At 49.4% G+C, this 21,786-nt stretch overlaps 1 protein-coding gene across 3 annotated transcripts in view; it reads left to right on the forward strand.

The window, feature by feature from the left end:
- Positions 1–11,978: 11,978 nt before the first annotated feature.
- LRP1 (LDL receptor related protein 1) overlaps positions 11,979–21,786 on the forward strand; it is an 85,068-nt gene continuing 75,260 nt past the window's right edge. For 2 of the 3 annotated variants that reach the window (XM_033117434.1, XM_033117436.1), the window contains exons 1-2: positions 11,982–12,513; positions 20,898–21,020. In XM_033117434.1, coding sequence (XP_032973325.1) covers positions 12,447–12,513; positions 20,898–21,020 — 190 coding nt within the window. In that variant the 5' untranslated portion in view covers positions 11,982–12,446. Of the gene's footprint in view, positions 12,514–20,897; positions 21,021–21,786 lie in introns of all 3 variants that reach the window. The other variant, XM_033117435.1, reaches the window with a different exon arrangement.

Consider the following 21,786-nt stretch of genomic DNA (forward strand, 5'->3'; position numbering starts at 1 on the left):
ACATGTCAGCACTCAGAGCCATATGCAGTTACAAGAAGACACACGTACACAAGGCTTGCTCAGCTTCTGAGTCATCATCCATCATAACTAGTGGATGGTTTCTGCAGCTTTTGCTAGAGGAGGAGCTGAAGGAGGCCAAGGGACCCAGAGAGACCTTCACACTCCCAAACCTGAGAGAAGGTGTGTGGAAAGGGTGGGCTCTGGGGGAACTTGGGAGGTGGGAGGAGGTTTCCACCCCGGCTCTCACCCTGACAGGGCTGGGCTGAGGGGCCAAAGCTAGGCCTATGCTGCCCCCTGGTGCCTGAACTGATTCCCAGACCCCAGCTCCTCCCCTCCCACCCCACGTGGACGGGCATGTGTGCTCAGGAGTGCATGGGTGTCTGGCCCAGCCAGTCAACAGGGTACCAGTTAAGAACTGTTTGGGTTCAAATCCTGCCAACACTGCTAACTGCACAGCTCTGGGTGATTTACTCTGTGCTTCAGTTTTGTCATCTGTAAAATGGAACAAATAATAGTCTTAACTAATAAGGTTGTGAGAGTGAAATGTGATAATACACATGAAGGCTTAGAACAGTGCCTGGTACTAAACATTAGGCACTATTTTGATTTCCCAGAATAAACCAGACATGAGGAAGGCAACAGGGCTTCCATCCTACGTAGGGGTCCCTGGGTTCGGGGATATTAGCTCTACAAAGACAGAGCCTATTAGAGGTATGTGTGTTTATGTGTTTATTGTGTCTAAAAGGCAGTGAATTGAAGAGGAGGGAGAGCAGGGGTGGAGATGGCCAGCAGGGAATCTGTCTTAGGATCGATCACGGTGTATGCAGTTTGCATGTGCTCCCAGGTGCTCATGCTGCCTGCAGACATTCACAGACAGTGGCTGAATTCAGGTCCCAGCATCTAAGGGTCTTAGAAGGTCCAAGTTCCCCCAAACTTCGGCAAGAGGAGGGAAGGAGTGAATGCAGTCTCTAACTTTGCTTCATTTTGGGGGTAGGAAGATGAGGAACAAATACTAGTAGGAAAACAATAGTTTTTGTCATCCTCTCTAATTGATTGCACCAGTGGGGACACTGTGATGTCATGGAAAGAACTCAGAATTTAGAGGAAAATCTGGTTTGGGTCTAACTCCATTTTGTGTCAAACCCTCAAATGGAGACAATAACTACATCTTCTTTACATAGCCTAGACTAGGGTGCAAAATTTAAGGAAGCACTCATCTTCAGGTCGTGCAGTTGCAGGGTTGGCCAGACTTTCAGTCATGACACCCCTACTTGCACAATCCTGAGAATGAGTGCTTTCCTTGTTTCACTCTCCTCTGGGTCCTACCATCCCACCAAATGGCAATTAAGATTGCATGAGAGAAAACATGGGAAAAAAGAACTTTTGGGTCTGTGGACTGCAGCAAGCCAACTGAGTCATAAAATCGATTTGGTGAGTGTGTTAGTTTGCTAGGGCTGCCATAACAGAGGACCACAAGCGGCACGGCTTAAACAACAGAAACTTACTGTCTCACAGCTCTAGAGGCTAGAAGTCCAAGATCAAGGTATTGGCAGAGCAGGTCCCTTCTGAGGGCTGTGAAAGAGAATCTGTTCCAGGCCTCTCTCCTTGGTTTGTAGCTACCATCTTCATGTTTATATGGTGTTCTCTCTATGCAGGTCTGTCTCCAAATTTCCTCTTTTTTTCTAAGGACACCAGTCAGATTGGATTAGAGCACACCCTAATGACCTCATTTTAACTTGATTACGTCTGTAAAGACCCGATTTCCAAACAAGGTCATATCCGGAGGCACTGGGGGTACCTCATATGAATATGAATTTTTGAGGGACATAGGAATTCAATATATAATATGTGAATTTTCAAGAGACACATTTCAACCCGTAATAGGGAACCTTGACCATCACTTTTTTAAAACCAAGTAGAATAGAAAATACCAGTATGCATCACACAAAGTAAGGATGGGTAGTGTCTAATGAAACTTGTTTCAATTTTATATGTGTATCTGAGTTCTAGGTCTTGATGTAAGAGATACATTTTAGTGCAGGTTGAGATTTTTTAAAACGCATTTGGATGTAATCACTTTGCATTGCTTTTTAATTATTTTATGGGTATATCCTTCTTCTCTGAGTAGAACATAAGCTCCCGGAGGGCGGGGACTCATATCATTCTGCAAACACTGCTGTGTAACTAGAAAAGACAACATTCATTCTTGCTAGTAAATACAATGACCACCATTTACTGAATGTTTACTGTGTATCTGGCAATGGGCTAAATGTTTTACATACACTCTCTTATACAAGGACTAAACTTGGTGATGGATTGATAGCAAGAGTTCAGTACATTTCACAGACAAGAGGAGTGGGTGCCATGTTCAGGAGCCCTGGGCAGCAGGCTGGGATTTGGGGAGGATTGAGGGACAGAAGGAAAAGGTCACTGAAGAAGTGTAGGAAGCAGCGGTGGACCCCTAGTCAGTTCTGTGTCCCAGGCCTTTGCCATTGTCCCCAGATTTCCATCTTAATACTAGCTCACCACTTAGATTAAAGAGAGACCCTCCGCTGGAAACTTCCTAATTTCCTGCTCTCTACCAACAGACATATTCATCATCACCTGAGCCCTCCCTCAGGCTCAGAGAGAGGGTGTCTGTGTCCCTGCCCCTGCCCAACGTATGTTCTTCCACCTGTGCTCAGGACCCCTCCCTTCTGCTTCTCCAGGCACTGTTCTGTTCATTGTTCCCTGGATCCTCCAAATCTCCAACCTCTCATTCTCTAATTATTATAACTCTTTACCCTCAGCATATAAACATGTTCAAATCCCTCCCATCTTTGAAAAAACAAAATGAAACTGGTAGCAAGCAAACAAAACCAATCTGCCCAGAATCTATGCCCAGTTAATTTAACAAAAATTTGTTGGATATCTGTTCTCAGGCTCGTAAAGCTGAGAGGGGGAATCCAATTAGTTAACAATGATACTACAGGATAACGGGAGCTGTCATTCTAGTGAAGCACAAGGTACCGTGGAAGCATATAGGAGGGGAACCTAAACTAGGTAGAGGATAGGGGAGATCAGGGAGGTCTTCCTGGAGGAGGTGATGCCCAAACTGAACCTTGAAGGAAAAATAAGAGTTATTCAGTCAAGGAACAAGGGAAGCGTTAAACCAGGAAGAGGATCTAGCATGTGCAAAAGCATGGATACTGTGGGAGCATGGTACCTCTGGATATAGGTAGTAGTTTGGCAATGGGGAGCATTAGAGGATTTAGGGCAAGTGAGTAATATGATGATGTTTAGTAGGGATGGAGGATGGACTTAAAGTATAAGTCTGAAGCCAGGAGAACAGTTCATATGGAGGAGGAGACCACTTGGTGGAGTAGAGGTGAAGCAGTATGGAATCAAGTCTGGTTAGGAGGAGAAGTAAAGATATGAGGAGCCAATGCGTAAAGAAACAATAGAGTTAAGGAACTGGGAGTCTCAACAGGCCTAACGAACAGCCTTCTTGGGAGCGAGGGAGAGAAAAAGCTAGGGGCTGGAATGTTGTATTCAGAGACAAGGGGCTGAGATTTCAGTCCAGCTCTCCTGGCAGGGTGTGGTACAGGTTGTAGCTATTGGAGTAAGTGACTGTGGCAACATGGAGGTGAGTCATCAGAGTTGAGGAGGGCAAGGAACCAAGAGGCCAGGGTGCTGCTGGAGTACCTGCATGAACATTGAAGCCATCTGGCTTGCAAAAGACCTGGGGTGCACGGGGAGACAGTGAGTCAGATGTCAAAGTCTTCAAGGAATGTGGGCAAGTGACCAGGACATCAGTAGATGACAGCAAAATAACTAACGTCTAGTGAGGCTTTATGTGTTACTTCAATTCCTACTTTAAAAACATCTAAGTCCTGTACATTTTATCCTGCAACAATACTATGAGATAGAACTATGGATCTAACATGGTAGCTACTAACCATATGTGGCTATTTAATTTTAATTTAAAAATTCAATTCCTCAGATGCACGAGCCACATTTCAAATGCACGATAATCACATATGGCCAATGGCTACTATATTAGCACAGACATGGGATATTTCTATCATCACAGAAAGTTCTATTGGATAGTGCTGATAGCCCTCATTTTTACATATGAGGAAATTGCAGTGTGGAACGGTTAAGTAACCCACCCAAGGCCAAAAGGAAGGCAACTGAGCTGGGATTTGAATCCAGTTAGTTTGGTGCGAGCACTGCTGCCCTTAAGCTGCACGCTACGCATTTTCTCAATGGAAGGTGAAAGAGCAGGCCCTCAAAGGAAGAGGAATTTTTATGACTATCAGGGCAAGCACTGATGGTGCCTATATAGCAGCAAGCCTTTCTCCCTTGCTGAAAAAGTCTGGATTTTGTACAGGTGTTTCCCTCCCATGCATTCAGGGAATGAATCTTATTGATCTAGGCCTATCACAGTATTTCCATTCCCCTGGCCAATAGGACCTTAGGGGGCTCTTGGGAAAGATTTTGTTCTTCTTCAATGTCAAGTCTATACACGAGGATTGGAACAGCTGCAACCGTGTTGCAACCATGAGGAGAGATACCATCAGCCACTGAGGATAGACTAGCGGTTCAAAGAGGTAGAAAACTCTCATTGAATCAACCAGCCTTGGACCAGCTCTAGATTCCCAAATTGTTCAGTCTACTTTAATCAGGTCTTCTGTTACTTGCTGCTAGATGCATCCCTAAGTGAGCCATACTGACTATAGGAAATGAAGAGCCCAGAGCAGGCTGACTGCCCATGCTCCCACTATTACCTCTCTTGTGCGTTTGGAAAAATAAGTGATATCTCTTTAAAGGAAGAGCATCCTCAGGGAAGAGCCACGTTTCAGACAAGCAAAGAGGAGCAAAGACAATCTGAGCCCAGGGCTTCGTGCAAGGGCGAGGGTGGGAAGCAGTGTAAGGGTGGTCAGGAAGAGGAAGCACTGGGCTGAGTGGAGAAGGGTAGACACCCATTGAGGCCTGCCAAGGATGACAGGATGTGAGCAATGGTGGTGGTCAGCTGATCTCAAGGTTCCCAATGAAGCCCTGGGCCTGTCAGAGGTTTACTGTGGCCAACAGACCTTCGCCTCACAGAAGGACAAGTAGCAGCCCTGGTGGGTGGGCAAAGCCAAGCATCTCTGGATAGAGCCAGCTGTGGTTAAGATTGAGCCTCGGCAAGGAAATTCCAGCCCTCTAACTAGCACTCTAATTACTGTCTTCTCCCTCTCTCTCTCTTCCCCTGTGCAGCCAAATTCCTTGGGAAAGTTATTCACACTCAGTCTTTCCTCCCTCACCTCCTCAGTACCCTCTTCCACTAGTCCAATGAAACTGTCCTGGCCCATGTCACACATGCCCTCCTACGTGTTGAGAATGATGGCCTGTCTCTGCCCTTCTTTCGCTGGACTCTCAGCAGTATTCCACACTGTTAGCCACTCTTGAGTCAGCTCTACCCTTGTTGGTTTTCATGGCCCCTCTCTCCTGGTCTTTCTTCTACCTCTCTGAATCCTCTCTCTCAGTCTCCTGTCTTCTCAGGTGACTCTTCCTGAGTCATCTCGTCCACACCCAAGGCTGCAGCATCCGAGGAGCAAAGCAATGTAATATGGTGATTAAAACCATGGCCTCGGAGGCCATGCCACCTGGGTTCAAATCCCTGCCCTACAACTTGGTTGTTGTATGACATCCAAACCCCTGTCAAGATATAGATCACTATTCTGGTCGCAGCCCCATCCTCAGGGGAGCTGCTGTTCTGATATTTTTTTTTATATCGTAGATGAGTTTTGTCTGTTGGAGAATTCATATAAACAGAATAAAACAGGACATGCTTTTATATCTGGCTTCTTTTACTCACCATGTTTGGAGATTCATCCATGTTGTTGTGTGTATCCATAGTTTGTCCATTTTTATTACTAAGTAGTATCCCCTTGTAGAGATATACAATTTGTTTATCCTTTTTTTAAATGATAGACACCTGGGCTGTAGCCAGTTTTGGCCTATTATGAAGAAAACTGCTGTGAACATTTTTCTTCCAATCTTTGTGTGAGCATGTTTTCATTTCTTTTGAATAAATAACTAGAAGTATAATTGCTGGGTCATAGGGTAGGTATATGCTTAGTTTTATAAGAAACTCCTACATGTTGTTCTAAATTGATAGTACATTTTACATTCCCAACACAGAATGTGAGTTCCAGATGCTCTACATTCTTAGTAACATTTGACATTGTCAAATTTTTAAAGTTTAACCATTTTAGTGAGTGTGGAGAATTATCTCATTGTGGTCTTAATTTGCATTTTATTGATGACTAAAGATATTGAACACTTTTCATATGTTTATTGGCCATTCATATGTTCTTTTGTGAAGTATCTGCTCAAATCTTTTGTTCATTTTTTTTTTAAATTTGGTTGTCTTTCGATTACTGTGTTATAGCAGTTTTATATATATCTGGAAACAGTCCTTCATCACATCAATATTTTACTTACCTTTATGGCTTACTTGTTTCTTTTCTTTTTTTTAACTTTTATTTATTTTCAGTCTGTTTTTCCAGGACCCATCAGCTCCAAGTCAAGTAGTTGCTTCAATCTAGTTGTGGAGGGCGCAGCTCACAGTGGCCCATATGGGAATCGAACCGGCAACCTTGTTGTTAAGAACACTGCGCTCTAACCAGCTGAGCTAACCAACCACCCCACTTGTTTATTTTCTTAACGGTGTCTTTTGACAAGTGTTTTAAATTTCGATGTTTATCATTTTTTTTCTTTTGTGGTTATTGCTTTATATGACTTAAGAAAATTGTGACTACCTCCAAGTCATGAAGATATCCTGTATTTTCACCTAAAAGCTTTATAATTTTAGCTTTTATAGCTTAGATCTATGAGCCATTTTTTTATTATTTTTTTAAAGATTTTATTGGGGGGAAGGGGAACAGGACTTTATTGGGGAACAGTGTGTACTTCCAGGACTTTTTTCCAAGTCAAGTTGTTGTCCTTTCAGTCTTAGTTGTGGAGGGCACAGCTCAGCTCCAGGTCCAGTTGCCGTTTCTAGTTGCAGGGGACACAGCCCACCATCCTTTGCGGGAGTCGAACCGGCAACCTTGTGGTTGAGAGGACATGCTGCAACCAACAACTGAGCCATCCGGGAGGCAGCTCAGCTCAAGGTGCCTGTGTTCAATCTTAGTTGCAGGGGGCAAAGCGCACCGCAAGGGACTCGAGGAATTGAACTGGCAACCTTGTGGTTAAGAGCCCACTAGCCCATGTGGGAATCGAACCAGCAGCCTTCGGAGTTAGGAGCATGGAGCTCTAACTGCCTGAGCCACCGCCGACCCTCTGAGCCATCTTGAAGTAATTTTTGCATATAGTGTGAAGTAGAGGTCAAAGTTCACTTACTTCTCCCATATGGACAGTCAGTTGTGCCAGCACCATTTGTTGAAGACAGTCCTTTCCCCAATGGATTGCTTTGATATCTTTGACAAAATCAAATGACCTTTAAGTGTGAGTTTATTTCTAGCCCTCAGTTCTGTTCCATGAGTCTGTTTGTTGATCCTTATGCCAGTACCACACTGTCTTGATTACTGTAGTTTACAACTCTTGAAGTAGTGTAACTCTTCCAGTTTGGAGGTTTTAAATTTTAATTTTATTATTGTTGTTGTTGTTATTATTAGTAGTAGTAGTAGTATGTAGCATTGGGATTTTAAAAACTCCCTGGGTGACTCTAATGTGCAGCCCAAATTTGAATACTTTAAGAACATTCTAATGTGAGCCAAAGTTTCCAGACCCAGCTTTCTCTGTCCCTATCCTCTAAGGCAATATGATAAACCAATTAGTATACTTGATTATACCTCCTTAGAGGAATCCTCTTCCTCTCCAGCTCTCTGGCTGATGTATTAGGGACTTCCTCAATTTTTCACCTGGCTCCCCACTGCTTCTAGGAAAACAAAAATCTAAATTCTTAGTGTGGCTAAAATCACCCTTTGTATTTAGGCTCCCTGATCTTCATCCATTACCCTCCCCAATAAGTACTTTAAACTTCAGTCATATCATATCAGTTATTCCTCAAATGTTTTAAACTTCCTCATGCCTCCATGCCTCTGCCTGCCAGCCTAAAACACACTTTTCTCCTGTCATTGCTTGTCATTTCCTTCTTTTCTTTCAATATGTAGCCAGGCGTCATTTACCCTGGTCTGCTTTGACCCCCTTATCTGGAATAAGTATCCTGCCCTGGTTCCCATGGCCCTCTGTGCTTGCCTTTATCGTAGGCATTAAGGTACCGTGTTGTAATTGTCAATCATCTTGTTGTACGGCCCCACTGATCTGTATGCTTCTTGAATGCTGAGACTACGTATTTCTACCTCTTGTCCCTACTGCCTAGCAAGGTGCCTCGCACATATGAGGTACCTAATAAATGTTTATTCAGTCTATGAAAACTGGCCTCCAATCTGCATTGTGATTTGGGACAGATTCCTTAATCTCTCTGAGTCTCTATTTCCATATCTACAAAGTGAAAATAACACCTTTTCCACAAGGTAGTTATGAGACTCAAGTGAGCTAATTCATGTAAAATCCATTGCGTGGACCTGGTACATGGTAAGTGCCCAATAAATCTTGGTTCTCTTCCCACCTTTCCATCAGACCTGTCAGAGACACCCTCCCATTTACACCTCTTTAGTTGACCACTAGGTGGTGTCAGTCTCTGGCCTGCCATTCAGTCCCAGAGCTGCCCCTTAATGCCCCATTCCAGTGCCTGTTACTCTCAGACAGGAAAAGGAGATGGTTAATGATTTGCTGGGAGATCCAAAAAAAAGGAGATATCCTCTCCCACACCAACTTCTTTGCCACTGTCACCATCCTAGGTATCCTGATTATGGATTGCAGAGAAATCTTCCTTGATTTCCCACTATTCTCCATACAAGGATTTGAAGATGGAAAAAGCTTCTTAAGAATAGAAGTGGGAGAAGAAGCTGGAGACAGAGAGGGATTGCATAATGAGTTACTATAGAAGAAATATGGAGAAGATGCTTACAGTCACATCCCATTTGACAGGAATTAATTTTGATTGTCTCCTCAACCAGCACAGGTCCTCCCAGTCCTAATGCTCTTGCCAGCATCCTCACCATTAATCGAAAGCTCCTAACCCTGGGTGGATCCAAAGAAGTAAAAGACATAGACATCCCTGCCCTTAAGGAGTTTATGGTCTGGTGGTGGACATAGACCCGGCAAAATTAGGTGCTAATGTCTAGGTACTGAGGCTATCTTTTTTTTTTCTTCAAGTTTTTTATTTAGTTAAGTGTGTTTTTCCAGGACCCATCAGCTCCAAGTCAAGTAGTTGTTTTAGTCTAGTTGTGGAGGGCGCAGCTCACAGTGGCCCATGTGGGGATCAAATCGCCAACTTTGTTAAGAGCACAGTGCTCTAACCAACCTAGCTAACCGGCCGCCCACTGAGGCTATCTTGAGTGCCAGTTCGGAACAGGAGAGATGGGCAGAGCGAGAATTAACAGGAGAGCTTTTCTTAAGAGGGTAGGGAGGAGCTGGGAGAACAGTATAATTAAAGGCTCAGGTAGAAATATGCAATCTTTCACCTTATAGAGACACCCTCAGCAGTTTACATACTGGAAATAACCTAAGTGCCCAACAACCCCAAAAAATAGTGGAGATTCCAAGTAGCCAATATAAAGAGTGAGCTAGATGTGTGTGTACATTATGGAAAGGGATCAAGACAGGTTAATTGAAAAAACCAAGTTACAGAACAGTATATATTGTATGAGCTCATTTGTGGTTTTAAAGGATGTTTATATATATTTATCATTTAAAAAAAAATCTTTTGGAAGGAGAACCATGGAACTCTCAGTAGTGGTTACTGTGAGGGTGGAACTGAAGAATGGGTGTGGAGAACAGCAAGTTTACTTTTCACCCTGTACCTTCCTATACTCTGAGTTTTTTTAGCCACTAATTATTACTACTTTTTATAACACAAAGTTAATAAAAATAAAAACACATTCACATTCAGGAGCTAGTAAGGGTTGGGAGGTAGCAAGTGAGAAGTGTTGACATGCTGTCTGAGGTCAGATTTTGGATGGCCATGACTGGGAGAAGAGTTAGCATTTGATTCCGTTATCTCCAGACACCCAGTAGCGGTTCACCAGCCAGGAAGAGACTAAACAGGGAAAGCAGATTTAGGAAGATTCAACTGTGTGTAAGGTAGTTAGCAGGGAGAGAAATGAGACTCCCCCTTCATAAGTTTCATATGGTCAATCCAGCTAGCTTTTTCCTTTCAAAGCTGTCTGAAATCTGTTTCAATCTGATTTCACTTGGACCACAATATTGGGAGTCCTGAGAGAGGAAGGAACCTAGGAGGCATTCATTAACAACATTTAGAGCGTCCCTGCCATGTGCCTGTCGCTGTGTTAGCCAATGATGGTTGAAGAAAAGGATGAGTAAGTCCCACCCCTGCCTGAAGAAATTCTGCAGTGGAAAATGGAGGAAATCTGAGCTTTATTTCAAAGGAAAAAAATAACAGACCTTGAGCATAGCCTTGCAAGACTGGATATAGTTGGCAAAGAGTCTGAGGTTTCTAGCCTGGGAAACTACAGGCAGATGGCCTTGGCCCTGAGCAAAGTGAGCCCAGAGGAAGCTCTGGTTTGGGGGAAAGGTCAGGTTCCCTCTGGATTCCTCCTCACTGCCATCAATTGACAAGTCCTCCATGCTGCTCTGCTTTCTGCCAGAACTGACAGGAGTGAGGACTTGGGGCCCTTCCTTGACTAGAATTTTAAAAGGGAGAGCGTGGTGCAACCCTCTCTCATGCCTAACCGTCAATTTCTGGCAGCCAAGGTCGCCTGCTGTCTCCCTGAACTCTGACTTCAGACACCAGAAAGACAGCCAGGGTACAGCCTTAAAACGCCGCCCAGAAGGGGGCAGTGGCCAGAAGCACATTCACCGGGCTCTGGAAACAGCCTCGCCTTCTGGACTCAAAGTAGCATTCCCGTACAGGCTCAGAGCCGGGACAAAGGTCCCGCACTCATTAGACATCTCCTTAGAACTCCGGTCCAGAGTCCCTCATCTTATTCCAAATCCCTGTTTGCTCGGAATCTAAAACCTCGACTTGGTGAGAAGCCAGTCAGAAGGTATAAAAAAACAAAACACCAAAGAAAAAATAATAAATGAGCCCCTACCTCTTGGGGCGAAGTGGGGTGGCCCTTCCTCAACCCCACCCGCTGGTGACTCACCTCCCTCCAAACCAGAGACTGCCCCTCCCGCGCCCGATGCCAGGCGACCAGGGCGGGGCGGGCGCTAAGGTGGGCTCCATCTCCAAGTCCTAGGCGGGCAGACAAGCTCCGGCGTGTCCCCGCGGGTGTCCCTGTTTACTCCGAGCCCTGGAGCGAGGTGGGGGCGGGCCCTCGCGGCCCCTCCCCTACCCCGCCCCCCTTCGCCGCAGGCCCCAGTCCTCGTCCCAGTCTTACGAAGTCTCCAAATCAAAGCTCAGCCTTTCCCTGTATCTTCCCTGCAGACTGGCGGCCCCTGCCCCCACCCCAGGCAGGCGAGGCACAGTCCAGGTTCTCGGTGGAAATCAGGCCTCGGCCCAGATTTGGATCCCCAGGTCTTGGATCCCCAGACCCCGCCTGAAATCCTAGGGCATGACACCCAGTTTCAAAGAGAAGCCGCTCCGCTCTCCTTGTCCACTGCCCAATCCCCCCATGCCCCTTCAGCAATCTGCAGCCTGGGGAAGAAAGTCCCAATTAGGGGAGAGGGCGCTCTTGGCCCCAAATCAGCTAGCGACGCCCAGATCCCACCACTCCAGAACCGCTGGCCAGAGCTCCAAATCTCGTAGCTGCTCAGACAGCCCCCTCCCCAGGGCAGCGCGCCAAATCTGCGCATGCGCACTCACAGGACTGCCGCGTAGCTCTTTCCCCCCTCCCTTTTTCTTTCCCCGCCCCTTCTCTCCCTCCTTCCTCTACCCGTCCCCTCCCTCTCCCCCACCTCAGCCCGCCCCGCGGCACCTCTGTCCGGGGAACTGTGGTGCGAGCTCCAGGCCCGTGCACTGAGGAGGCGGAAACGAGGGGAGCCCCCAGAGCTCCATCAGGCCCCTTCCAAGGGCTCCCCCACCCGGTCCACGCCCCCCACCCCCCACCCCGCCTCCTCCCAATTGTGCATTTTTGCAGCCGGAGGCGGCCCGGAGATGGGGCTCTGAGCTTCGCCCAGGGAGGGGGATAGAGGAGCGAAGAGAAAAGCAGGGGTGTGAAGGGTTTGGATTTGGGGGCAAGGGGTGCAGCCCCATCAACAGACCTTCCCTAAGGGACTCCGAACTCTACCTCTTCACCCACGCCCCTGGTGCGCGTTGCGGAGGGCTAGGATAAGAATAGAGGAGGAGGGGGAAAGGAGGAAAAAGGGGGACCCCCCAATTGGGGGGGCGACGGCGAGAAGTAGCAAGACCAGAGGGGAGGGGGCTGCTGCTTGCATCAGCCCACACCATGCTGACCCCGCCGCAGCTGCTGTTACTGTCCCTGTTCTCAGCTCTGGTCTCGGCCGCTATCGATGGTGAGTGAGATTCTGCGGCCCCCTTGGACCCCTGGGGACACCCACTCCCCAGCCCCCACTCCTGCGTTCGGATGGGGAAGGGAGGCGCGGGAGGGGGTGCCTTTTGTTATCCCAGTCCAGCTGACACCGCAGCGGCCCAACTGGGGGTGGGGATGGGGGTCCAATTTGGAGGATGAGGGCCCTGGGCAAATGATGCTTCCGGGGGGGCCCCCCAGCCCAAACAAAGACCAGAGGCCTGGGAATGGAGAGGAGGGTTCCCCCTTTTTCTGATCCCGGGATCCAAAGGCCTTCTCTTCCTATCTCTGGTCGGGGAGGGCCTCCACCTCCCTTACATCCTCCCCCCCTCCACCCCCATCTGAATTGTGAAGGAATCCGGATTTGCAATGTAGGGCTCCAAAAGGGGGTGGAGGGCCTTTTGCAGTGGCCTCTAAATCTGAAAGGGAGAGCCAAGTCAGGGGTGACCCGCTAGGCAGAGGGCAGTCAGGCCCAAGAAGGCTGTGGGTAGAGAGGGAAGGCCACGGAGAGTGCCCCCTGCTTGGGTGTGGAATCGGGGCCTGGGAGACCAGGCTTTGAGGCCTGGGTCCAGGATCCAGATGGCTGCCCGCCTGGGTTCCGAAGTGGGCACTTACCCCCTCTCAGAGCCTCAGTCAGTAGCCTGGATAGGGCTGTATTGGGGAGCAGAAAAAAAGCAAGTGATGCTATGTGACTGAATTTTTCTTAATTCCTGGGAGCTGTGAAATGAAAAACGTCAGATGTCATCGCTGGGGAAGGGGACTGGAGAATAGTCTGGAATGCTGAGGTGGGAGGGTAGAGGAAGGCTGCTTTCTCCCTGACTTCTGGCTTGATCACAGTTTGGACTAGAAGGAGAGTTGGAGGTTGGGTGGGTGGGGGTTATGGCTATGCTCCCACCCCCCAATTCTCTGCTCCTTTGGTAAATGTGTATTTCTCTCCACCATTTCCCCTCCTGCCTTCATATACACATATTTTGTATACTGTAGTTAGGTTTGGGCTAGAACTCTGTCCTTTTGGGGATATGGGGTGCCCCTTCTCCCCTTTTTATGTCAGCTATTTTTTCTCTTACTTATGAGTCACTGGTTCAAGTCTTGCCCAAGCTGGGGACACAGGGTTGGGCTGGGCTGGGCCCCTGATTTGAGAAGCAGTGGGATCTCATCACTTCCCGTCATTTTAGTTCTGTCATCCGGGGGAAAATGGCCTAATACCATCATGCACCCCTCCTCCATCTTCTAAATTTTGCCAGGTTGGGATTGGGAAAGTTTTTCTCTGAAACCAGATTATCTCTCCCTCTCTTTCCCTCCTCCCAAATTGCTTCGGTTGCAGGAGGGAGGTTAGGGGTTCAAGAAGTAGCTGTGTCCAGAAAAACAGCGTATTCACTGGCCCTCAATTATGCCATCTGGGGGACTGTCTGCTCCTCCCCCCCGCCCCCTACTACCTTAATTATCTGCCCAAGAGGAGGAAAGAGGATCTGCCCTGAATATCCTCCAGACCAGCCCTCACAGCCAGCCTTTGCCCATGACTTCCTCTCTTTTGCACTTTCTTTCCTCTTGTTTTCAACCCTGTGAGGTGGGAGGGGAAATCGAGGCAGAGAGATTTGGGTATAGCAGCTCCTAGGAAGGATAGGTAAAAATATTTAAGAGAGAAAGAGAAAGAGACCACCAGGAACCCCATGTCGAAGGATGGATGGAGTTAGAAGCAAGGGGGGGTGAGTCTCTGTGGAGAGCAGCAGAAAAGTTTCCCAGCCCAATCAGGGATGAACCCAGTCACGTCACCCCCAGGATTCTAAAACAGTTCTATTTGCCACACCAAGTTGGTTGGTGGTAAATGGAAGAAGGAGACTGAACGTGTCCTCCTTAACTGTCTCTACCCTTTCTTACAAATTTCACCCAGTCCACAGCTGTAACCCCAGCTCAAACCAACTGTATCAGAAGTCCCAGGGAAAGGACCCCTCCCCAAACACACACTACTGTTCTTACCTTGGGACTGGAGATATGAATCATGGGTCTCACCAGGTTTGGGGTGAGAAAGGGGAATTGCACAGATCCGTAGGGCCAGTGCTATCCAGGTAGCCGAGGGGATTCCGTTATCTCTACCCCTGCCCTCGCACCCCAAGCCCACTGACAGAACTTCCTCCTTTCAGAGAAGAAAACCCTTGGCCCCAGTTTACCTGACTTAGTGTCTAACCTTCCTTCCTGCTGCTCTGAGGCCTGGTTGCTTTCCCTCCAGAGGAGCAGCCCTCAGGACCTGCCCCACTTCTTCTGCTTTCACTGCTATTCTTGAACCTACCCCAAGATCCCCTTCTTTTTGGGGGGCAATGTCACTTGCCGTGAGTAGACAGAATTGAGTGTGCTTGATCGCTACTGGAGAGGATGGGGAAACAGATGGAGTGTGGAATGGGAAGAGGGTTTATTGAGGACTCTGCTCAGATTAAGAACATTTTGTAGTGAGGAGGGCAGCGCCAGGCAGATGTGGCTCAGACAGAGAAGGCGGACTGCCTCCTTTCCTCCGCCTTCCACACACCCCCTTGAGCCAGTGTATTACCAGTTAGCAGACAAGCTCGACAGTTGAAGTGAGTTTTGAGGCTGAGGTGTCTTCCTCCTGACTCTCTGAGAGAAGGTTTGAAACTCCTTTCTCCCCTGGTCGGATCTGGATCCTTGAACATCTCCCCTCACCCTCATCTTTCAAAGCAGGGACGTGTAGGACATTGATTTTGAGATTGGGGGGATATTTTGATGTTTGAGGCTGCTTTACAAGACTTCCTTTTACTCCATCCTTGCTCCATTTTCTCCCTAGTTTTTTGCCCCCAACCCCTCCCCTATCACTGGGCCTCCTGAGGATATCAGCTGGGGCCCTGACCAGAGCTAGATCCTGTCCGAATCCCCCAAGTCTTCAAAGCTCCTTCCTTACCTTTGGGAAGCCCTTCTGTACCCAAGTCTTTCTTTCCTCCTGCTGCAGTCTCCACCTTGCACATCAGAACCCCAAGCCCAGAGCTTATTCCCTCTCAGTAGTCTTTTTTTCACGGTTCCCACCCACCTCTGTGGACTCTCCAGCTTTCAAGTCCTTCAGCTCTGGATGGGGGTGGGGCTCATTGCCCAGTTGAGTGGGACCACACAAGGATCCCTGACCTGGTGGAGCTGGCAGCTGGTGTGAGTGTTTGGAGAACCTAATCCCACCCCCCCTGTGTTCAGTCCCAAATTTCAGCCCAGTTAGCAGGATCTTGCATTGTTTGGAAAAGGAAGCAGTTGGATCTGGAGTGCTTCCGGTGCAGTAGCCCCAGGCACCAGTGTAAAACCTCCCTGGGAGTGAGGTGAGGGATGGTGGGGGGAGAGGCATTTGTCCCTCTTACTCATCCTGGGGAGGTCAGAGTCTCCCCGGGCCTTAGCTTCCATGGTTGAAAAGCCCTGTCTTCCTTCTTCCCTCCCTCCCAATTCTGTGGGAGGCAGTAGTCCCTCCCTATTCTGGGTCTCCCTTGGGTCACACATTGGTAGGGCAGAGACTCCGTCTATCTAAAGCAGGATATATGCTTTATATATGCTTTATATATCCCACCCTAATCTGAGTCTCAGGGAGGTTGTTATTCTCCAGGTTCATCCCAACACAACAGTGTCGTTATCTTGGCAACCTCGGCTTTTTTGCCTCTGACTGTCTATCATCCGTGTGTGCAATCTTGGCCTCTCAGAAATTCCGTCTCTCATCTTCTTGTTTCATCTCTCTTGTTGCCCATCCTTCATGGCATTCTCTGTCCTGTCTCTCTCAGTCTCTGTCGCTTGCTTTGTCTCTGCCTGTCTCCATCCACCTCCATCCAGCCTCTCAGTTTCCTGAAAGCTACCCAGAAGCAGGCAGCTCTCCTGGGCTTTCTCACATGCTCCCTAGCTCCCACCTTGCCATTTTGGAGTTATTCTTCCCTTCCTAGGCCAGACTGGGAATATCTAGTTTGGCAGTGAAATTCCGCCTCCACTTTCCTCCAAGTTTCTCTCTTATTCCCCTCCACTAATTTTGGGAATGGATGTTGGAGAGAATGTTTCTGCAAGAAACAGAGACGAGAACTTGATACCCTTTGTGGGCTGAGTAAGACGGAGAAAGGAAATATTTCAGAAAGAAAGAGGGAGGTTAGACTTCTGGCAGAACTTCCTCATGACCTGAGAACTAGAGAAAGGTGTGGGGAATGGGTCAGGAGCTTAGAGCTCTTACTTCTACTGAGTATAAGCCATGCGCGTGTGTTGGGCAAGGCTTATAAAGGCCGGGTAACAGATACGATGACCTCTAGGGGCATTCGAAGGGTCTGAATTTTATTTGTGAGGAAAGGAAAAGATGGTGGGGAGGTCACTTGTCAGGCTAATGTGCTGCTGAGTCAATATTGACTCAAGATGGAGGGGGAGACCCTTCCCCTCCCCTGGCAGTCCAAGCCATCCTGTCTGTTCATCTGTCCAGGCCGCAAAGCAGAGGCCCAGACTCAGGAATGACAAAAATGTGTCTGAGCCTCACTGAGCTGCGGGAAGGAGCCACCGGGTAACACCCAAAATGCATAAAATTCAGTGAAAAGCTCTCGGTTTGGGTTTGGGAGGCCCTTGCTGCCCCACTCCCATATGTTTGAAAGTTTAGATTCCTGCAGGCTACCCCCTTACCCCCCACCCCTTGGCTCCTCTGTTCCCTTAGATATATCATGTGGTTCCCTTTAGAAAACATCCCCCCACACACAGCCTATCTCTGCTGTATCTGCTCTTGAAAAGGGCCTCAAGGGTCTCTTTCATGCATTTCCTGCCTCAAATCTCCTGGTCCTTTAGGAAGCACCATCTGAGGTCTCACCTCTCTTCCTCTGCCTCACTGCTCTCAAGGAGATCAGCGGATGAGTCCCCTCCTCTGGAGAAGACTCCCTCAGGGCCTTTACTTTCCTCACTCTCTCTTCTCTGGCCAAGCACGCTCACCCCCCTTCCCCACCCCACCCCCAAGGTCCCAGAATGGGATAGAGGACGACAGCCAAGGCCCAAGCAGGGCAGTGGGGTCCGTGTTGTGTCTGGAAGCACACCCAACCCTACACCTCCTGTCCTGGCTCCAGCTTGGTGGCCCTGGGGGGCCATGGCTGGGCTGGGTGCCTGGATTTGAGGGGAGGCAGGGGTGTTGGCCAGAGTTAGCATGGCGGTCACATTCATCTTCAGGCAAAGCTGAGAACAGACGGCCCCTGTATCCTGGCGTTCTCTCTGCAACCTTGCTCGTTCTCCTCCCTTTCTAGTCCTCTCCTTCTCCCTCCTCTTTCTTGCCTCTTCTATCTTGTTCTCGTCCCTCTCGTCTTCTCCATGCCCTCTTCTCCTCTCTGAGGAGCCCTGAAGGCCACTACCACCCACTATAATCCCGCTCCTCACACCCGGTGCCAGAGGACCAAAATATTCTTCCTGCCGTTTCACTTCTTCATCCGTCTCTATCTGGCTGCATCATCATCATAGCCAGTGAGGAAACCACCTGTTCAGTTAATAATTGCTCCGTGCCTTGGTTTCCTCATCTCTATGATAGGGATTGCAACAGTGTCCACCTCACAGGATTGTGAGGATCTAAATGCGTTGATATGTACAAAGTGTTTCAGCTTGGTGGCTGACTCATAGTGGCCATGTTGAAGAATGCTCATATCACATGGAAGCCCCAATTCTCATGAGGGGCAGGCAGCAGGGGAGGCTTGTAGATGATCCCAAATTTAGGGCTGAACTTAGTACAATGTTATTCCCTCATCTAAGGGCCACAAAGGTGGGTTTTCTGGGTACTGGCATCAGATGCAGAATGCTCAGCTGAGGGGAGTGGGGTTGGCTGGAGGCTCTAAGCAGATTACCAGCTTCCTACCCCACCCCCACTGCAGCTCCCTCCCAACTCAGAGTGCGGCTTCCCTTGGCTGTGTAGACTGACCCAAAGTAGGTTATTTGTTTCTTTCCTCCCCTTGAAGGAAATCAAACACAGGCCTGAGCCTTCAAACTCCACATTCCTAGGGCTTTCTCTACCATCCCTGACTGGAAGGAAGTTCTTTCACTTATCTCTCCACAATCCTTGTGCTGCCCTGGCCCTTGGGTGATGTGCACCCCCAAGTCCCTCTGCCCCTGGGCCTGAAGAGATGCTGCTGTGGGATAGGGGGCCCCCGAGGGCTCCTCTTCCTTTCACTTCCCCATCCCCCACTCCCCTCCCTCTGCAAAAGCACATCTGGTTTGTGAATCTCTCTCATTCCAGCTTTCGGAGTTTGCCAGCTGCTGTTTCCTCTGTCGGGTTCAAGCCAAAAATGGGGGTGGGGGACAGCAGGGGGGACAAAGTGAGGGCCAAAGGAGGGGGTATCGTGGCTGGGGCACAGAATGGAGGGGAGGTTGGAGTGACCAACCAGTGACCTCAGGCCCAGGCTGTGAGTACTGGCCCAGGAGGAGTGGGGGTGTGGACTAAGTCCGGGGTGGGAGGTGGCGGGTGGCGGGCATGGGGACTGTTTCTGGGCTCCAAACAGCCCATCTGCCTCTGAGTCCCATTCCAGCCCCCTCTACCAGCTTCCCCCACCACCACCACCACCACCAGCCGGTCTTGGCTGGCCAGGGGAAGAGGACCGTTCTCCAGCATGCTAACTAGGCTGGCGGGCTGTTTCCCGGGAAGACCTCACAGCTGGCCCAGTGGGGCAATGAACTCAGCATTATCCACCTCCTCAAGGGGCCTTTATTCCCTACTCAGGGTGGGGGGTAAGGGAGGGGACTCTGGGAGGGGGGGCCTGGCCCAGCTATCCTTGATGTGTTTCCTGAACTCGACTCTCATCCTGGCCAGGGGCCTGAGTGTAGTCCCCTCTGCCAGAGATGGGGGCTAGGGAGGGAGGACATCTCTGTGTGGCCCCCCTTCAGACTCTGTCCCTCCCTGTCAGAGCCCTGACATACTTGACTTGTACTCTGTCCTAGCCCTGGGCTCACTCTGCCGTGCATTCAAGGTAGTGATATACAGCTGTCTTCCTAAGGGGCTAAAGCTCCTGAGAAGGCATCTCGCTCCTCCTTGGCACCCCAGTACCTAGTGCAGTGCCTGGCACAGAGCTTGTCTCCAGTGCAGGCCGGCTGAATAGAAATGGAATTGACATAGGCCGAGGAAAAGGCGATGAAGAGCAGGGAGACTGGGAACCCAGCCATGGGTGGGGCTGAAGGCATGGGGAGACTTTTCTTCCCCTAGAGGACATGGTAATGGGGTTGGGAGGAACAGCTCCTGAGTATCTCTCATGGGAATGGGGAGACTGGTATAGACTGCCCTGGCTAAAAGCTTAGAGTCAGCTCAAAACCAAGTGAACCCTGGTTTTGTCACTTGCCTGCTATGTGACCCTCCCCTCTCTGAGGCTCAGTTTCCTCATCTATGAACCTGTGGTATTAGTGATACCTACTTTATATTGTGGAGAGGATTAAATAAGATGATACATGGAAAGAACTGGTTTACCACAGTTCCCAGCACATATGGAGCCCACAATGAGAGTCAGTGTTACCATTCGTAATTCCTCCTTAGAGAATGATGTAAGAGAATGGCTGGTAGGGGTAAAGGGACAGGGCGACGAGGTCCTGGATATAGTAACTTCATGGGTTGGCTGGACTAAAATCAGCTCCCACAGGTCATCCCAGCCATCCCCCTGCCTCGGCTTTCCAACTCCATGATCTCGAGCAATCTTTAGGTGCATCTTACCTCTGAGGACGTCTGCCGAAAGTCCTCCCTGAGGTCTAACCACAAGGGAGGCTGTATCTTTAGAGAATGGAGGTGGAGGCTGGGCTTTCTGCCCTGCCCTGCCCAGCCTGCCCTCCAGTACCTCTGTGATACCTAGCTCCCGCTGTACCGAGGACACCCCACAAACACACTTTTCTTCTGGGGGCCTGGTGGCTAGGAGTTGGAGATGGGTGGGATGATAGATTCCAGGGACCAGAGGGCAGAAGAGTGGAGCGGTTGAAAAAGACCAGCTCTGGACTCCTGGTGGGAGGGAGAGAAAGGTAGAGAGAAAACATGTCAATGCCCCCTAAGTGTCCCATCCTTCACTAGCACTTTCAGTCAGCAAAGCCAGGAGTGCTGGTGCCTGGCCAGAGTAATTGGGACAGCAGGGCTTTGACCCCGAGGGCTGTAAGAGGGGCTACCTAGGGGGCTGGGTAGAGGACAATAAAATATGCTTCCTGCACCCTTCCCTTACCCCCACCACAGGTACACAGTGTTCCAGGAGTGACACACAGCCACCCTCACCCCCACCCCTGCTCCCTCCCCAGACACATGGATTGTGGCTCAGAGTCTGGACCAGATGGGAACTGATGCTGGGGAAGGAGGAGGAGCCCTAGGGGGGCTTTAGGGCCATCACATTGGCCTCCAGCCTTCATTTACACCCCATTTTCTTTCCTCATCCTTAGCCCCTAAGACTTGCAGCCCCAAGCAGTTTGCCTGCAGAGACCAGATCACCTGTATCTCAAAGGGCTGGCGGTGTGATGGTGAGAGGGACTGCCCGGATGGATCTGATGAGGCCCCTGAGATCTGTACGTACTTTTCTGGGTCCCTGCTCCCAAATCCCTGGCTTATCCCTTTTCCTCTTGGCCCAGGCAGTTTGGAATGAGGACTGCTGATCTCTAGCCTGGTGTAGACCTTGCTCTGTAATTGTTTGTCCATGACACAGCTAGAATTGTCCTCTCCAACCTTTGGAGTGCCGACATGACGGCTGGTGTGCTCAGAAATGACACATCCGATTGCGCCCTGAGCCGCTACCTACCCAAGCCTGCCAGAGACTGTGTTTTTTGCACCGATAATTCTGTTGGAAGGAGAGGGCCCAACCTGACTTTTGTTTTGTTTGTCCCACCTCAGAGTCTCCTGGCCCTTGTTGAGTACCCCCAGGTCGGGCCAGGTCCCCTTCCTGTCCTCAGGCTCCCAGGCCAAAGGCCACCAACTCTTGCTCAGTCTCTGCACCAGAAGCCCCACCCCTATGCGTTTCCCGACACCCCCGCCTTCCCTGCCCCCAGTAAGTGGTGTAATCAGAGGCAGCTGTTTAAACTGGGAGAAAGGTCCCCGCCCAGCCTTTACCCTGCCAGTGGGGGGTGGAGGACTTGCTGGCTGGACCCCCGGAGTCCTGCGCAGCTGACAGAGTGCTGAGGTCTCCGCTTTCAACCTCTCCCCTTCTTGGTTAATCTGGGCCAGGGTCCCCTTATAGTATTAGGTCTGCCTCTGTTCTCTCTCCTGGGTTTATTCTGTTCCAGCCCGGTCCCCTGTGCTCTCCCCAGCTCTCACCCATAATTATCAGGGGTAATTTTA

Source organism: Rhinolophus ferrumequinum, chromosome 10, assembly GCF_004115265.2.
Source record: "Rhinolophus ferrumequinum isolate MPI-CBG mRhiFer1 chromosome 10, mRhiFer1_v1.p, whole genome shotgun sequence".
In the NCBI taxonomy this organism is placed as follows: Eukaryota; Metazoa; Chordata; class Mammalia; order Chiroptera; family Rhinolophidae; genus Rhinolophus; species Rhinolophus ferrumequinum.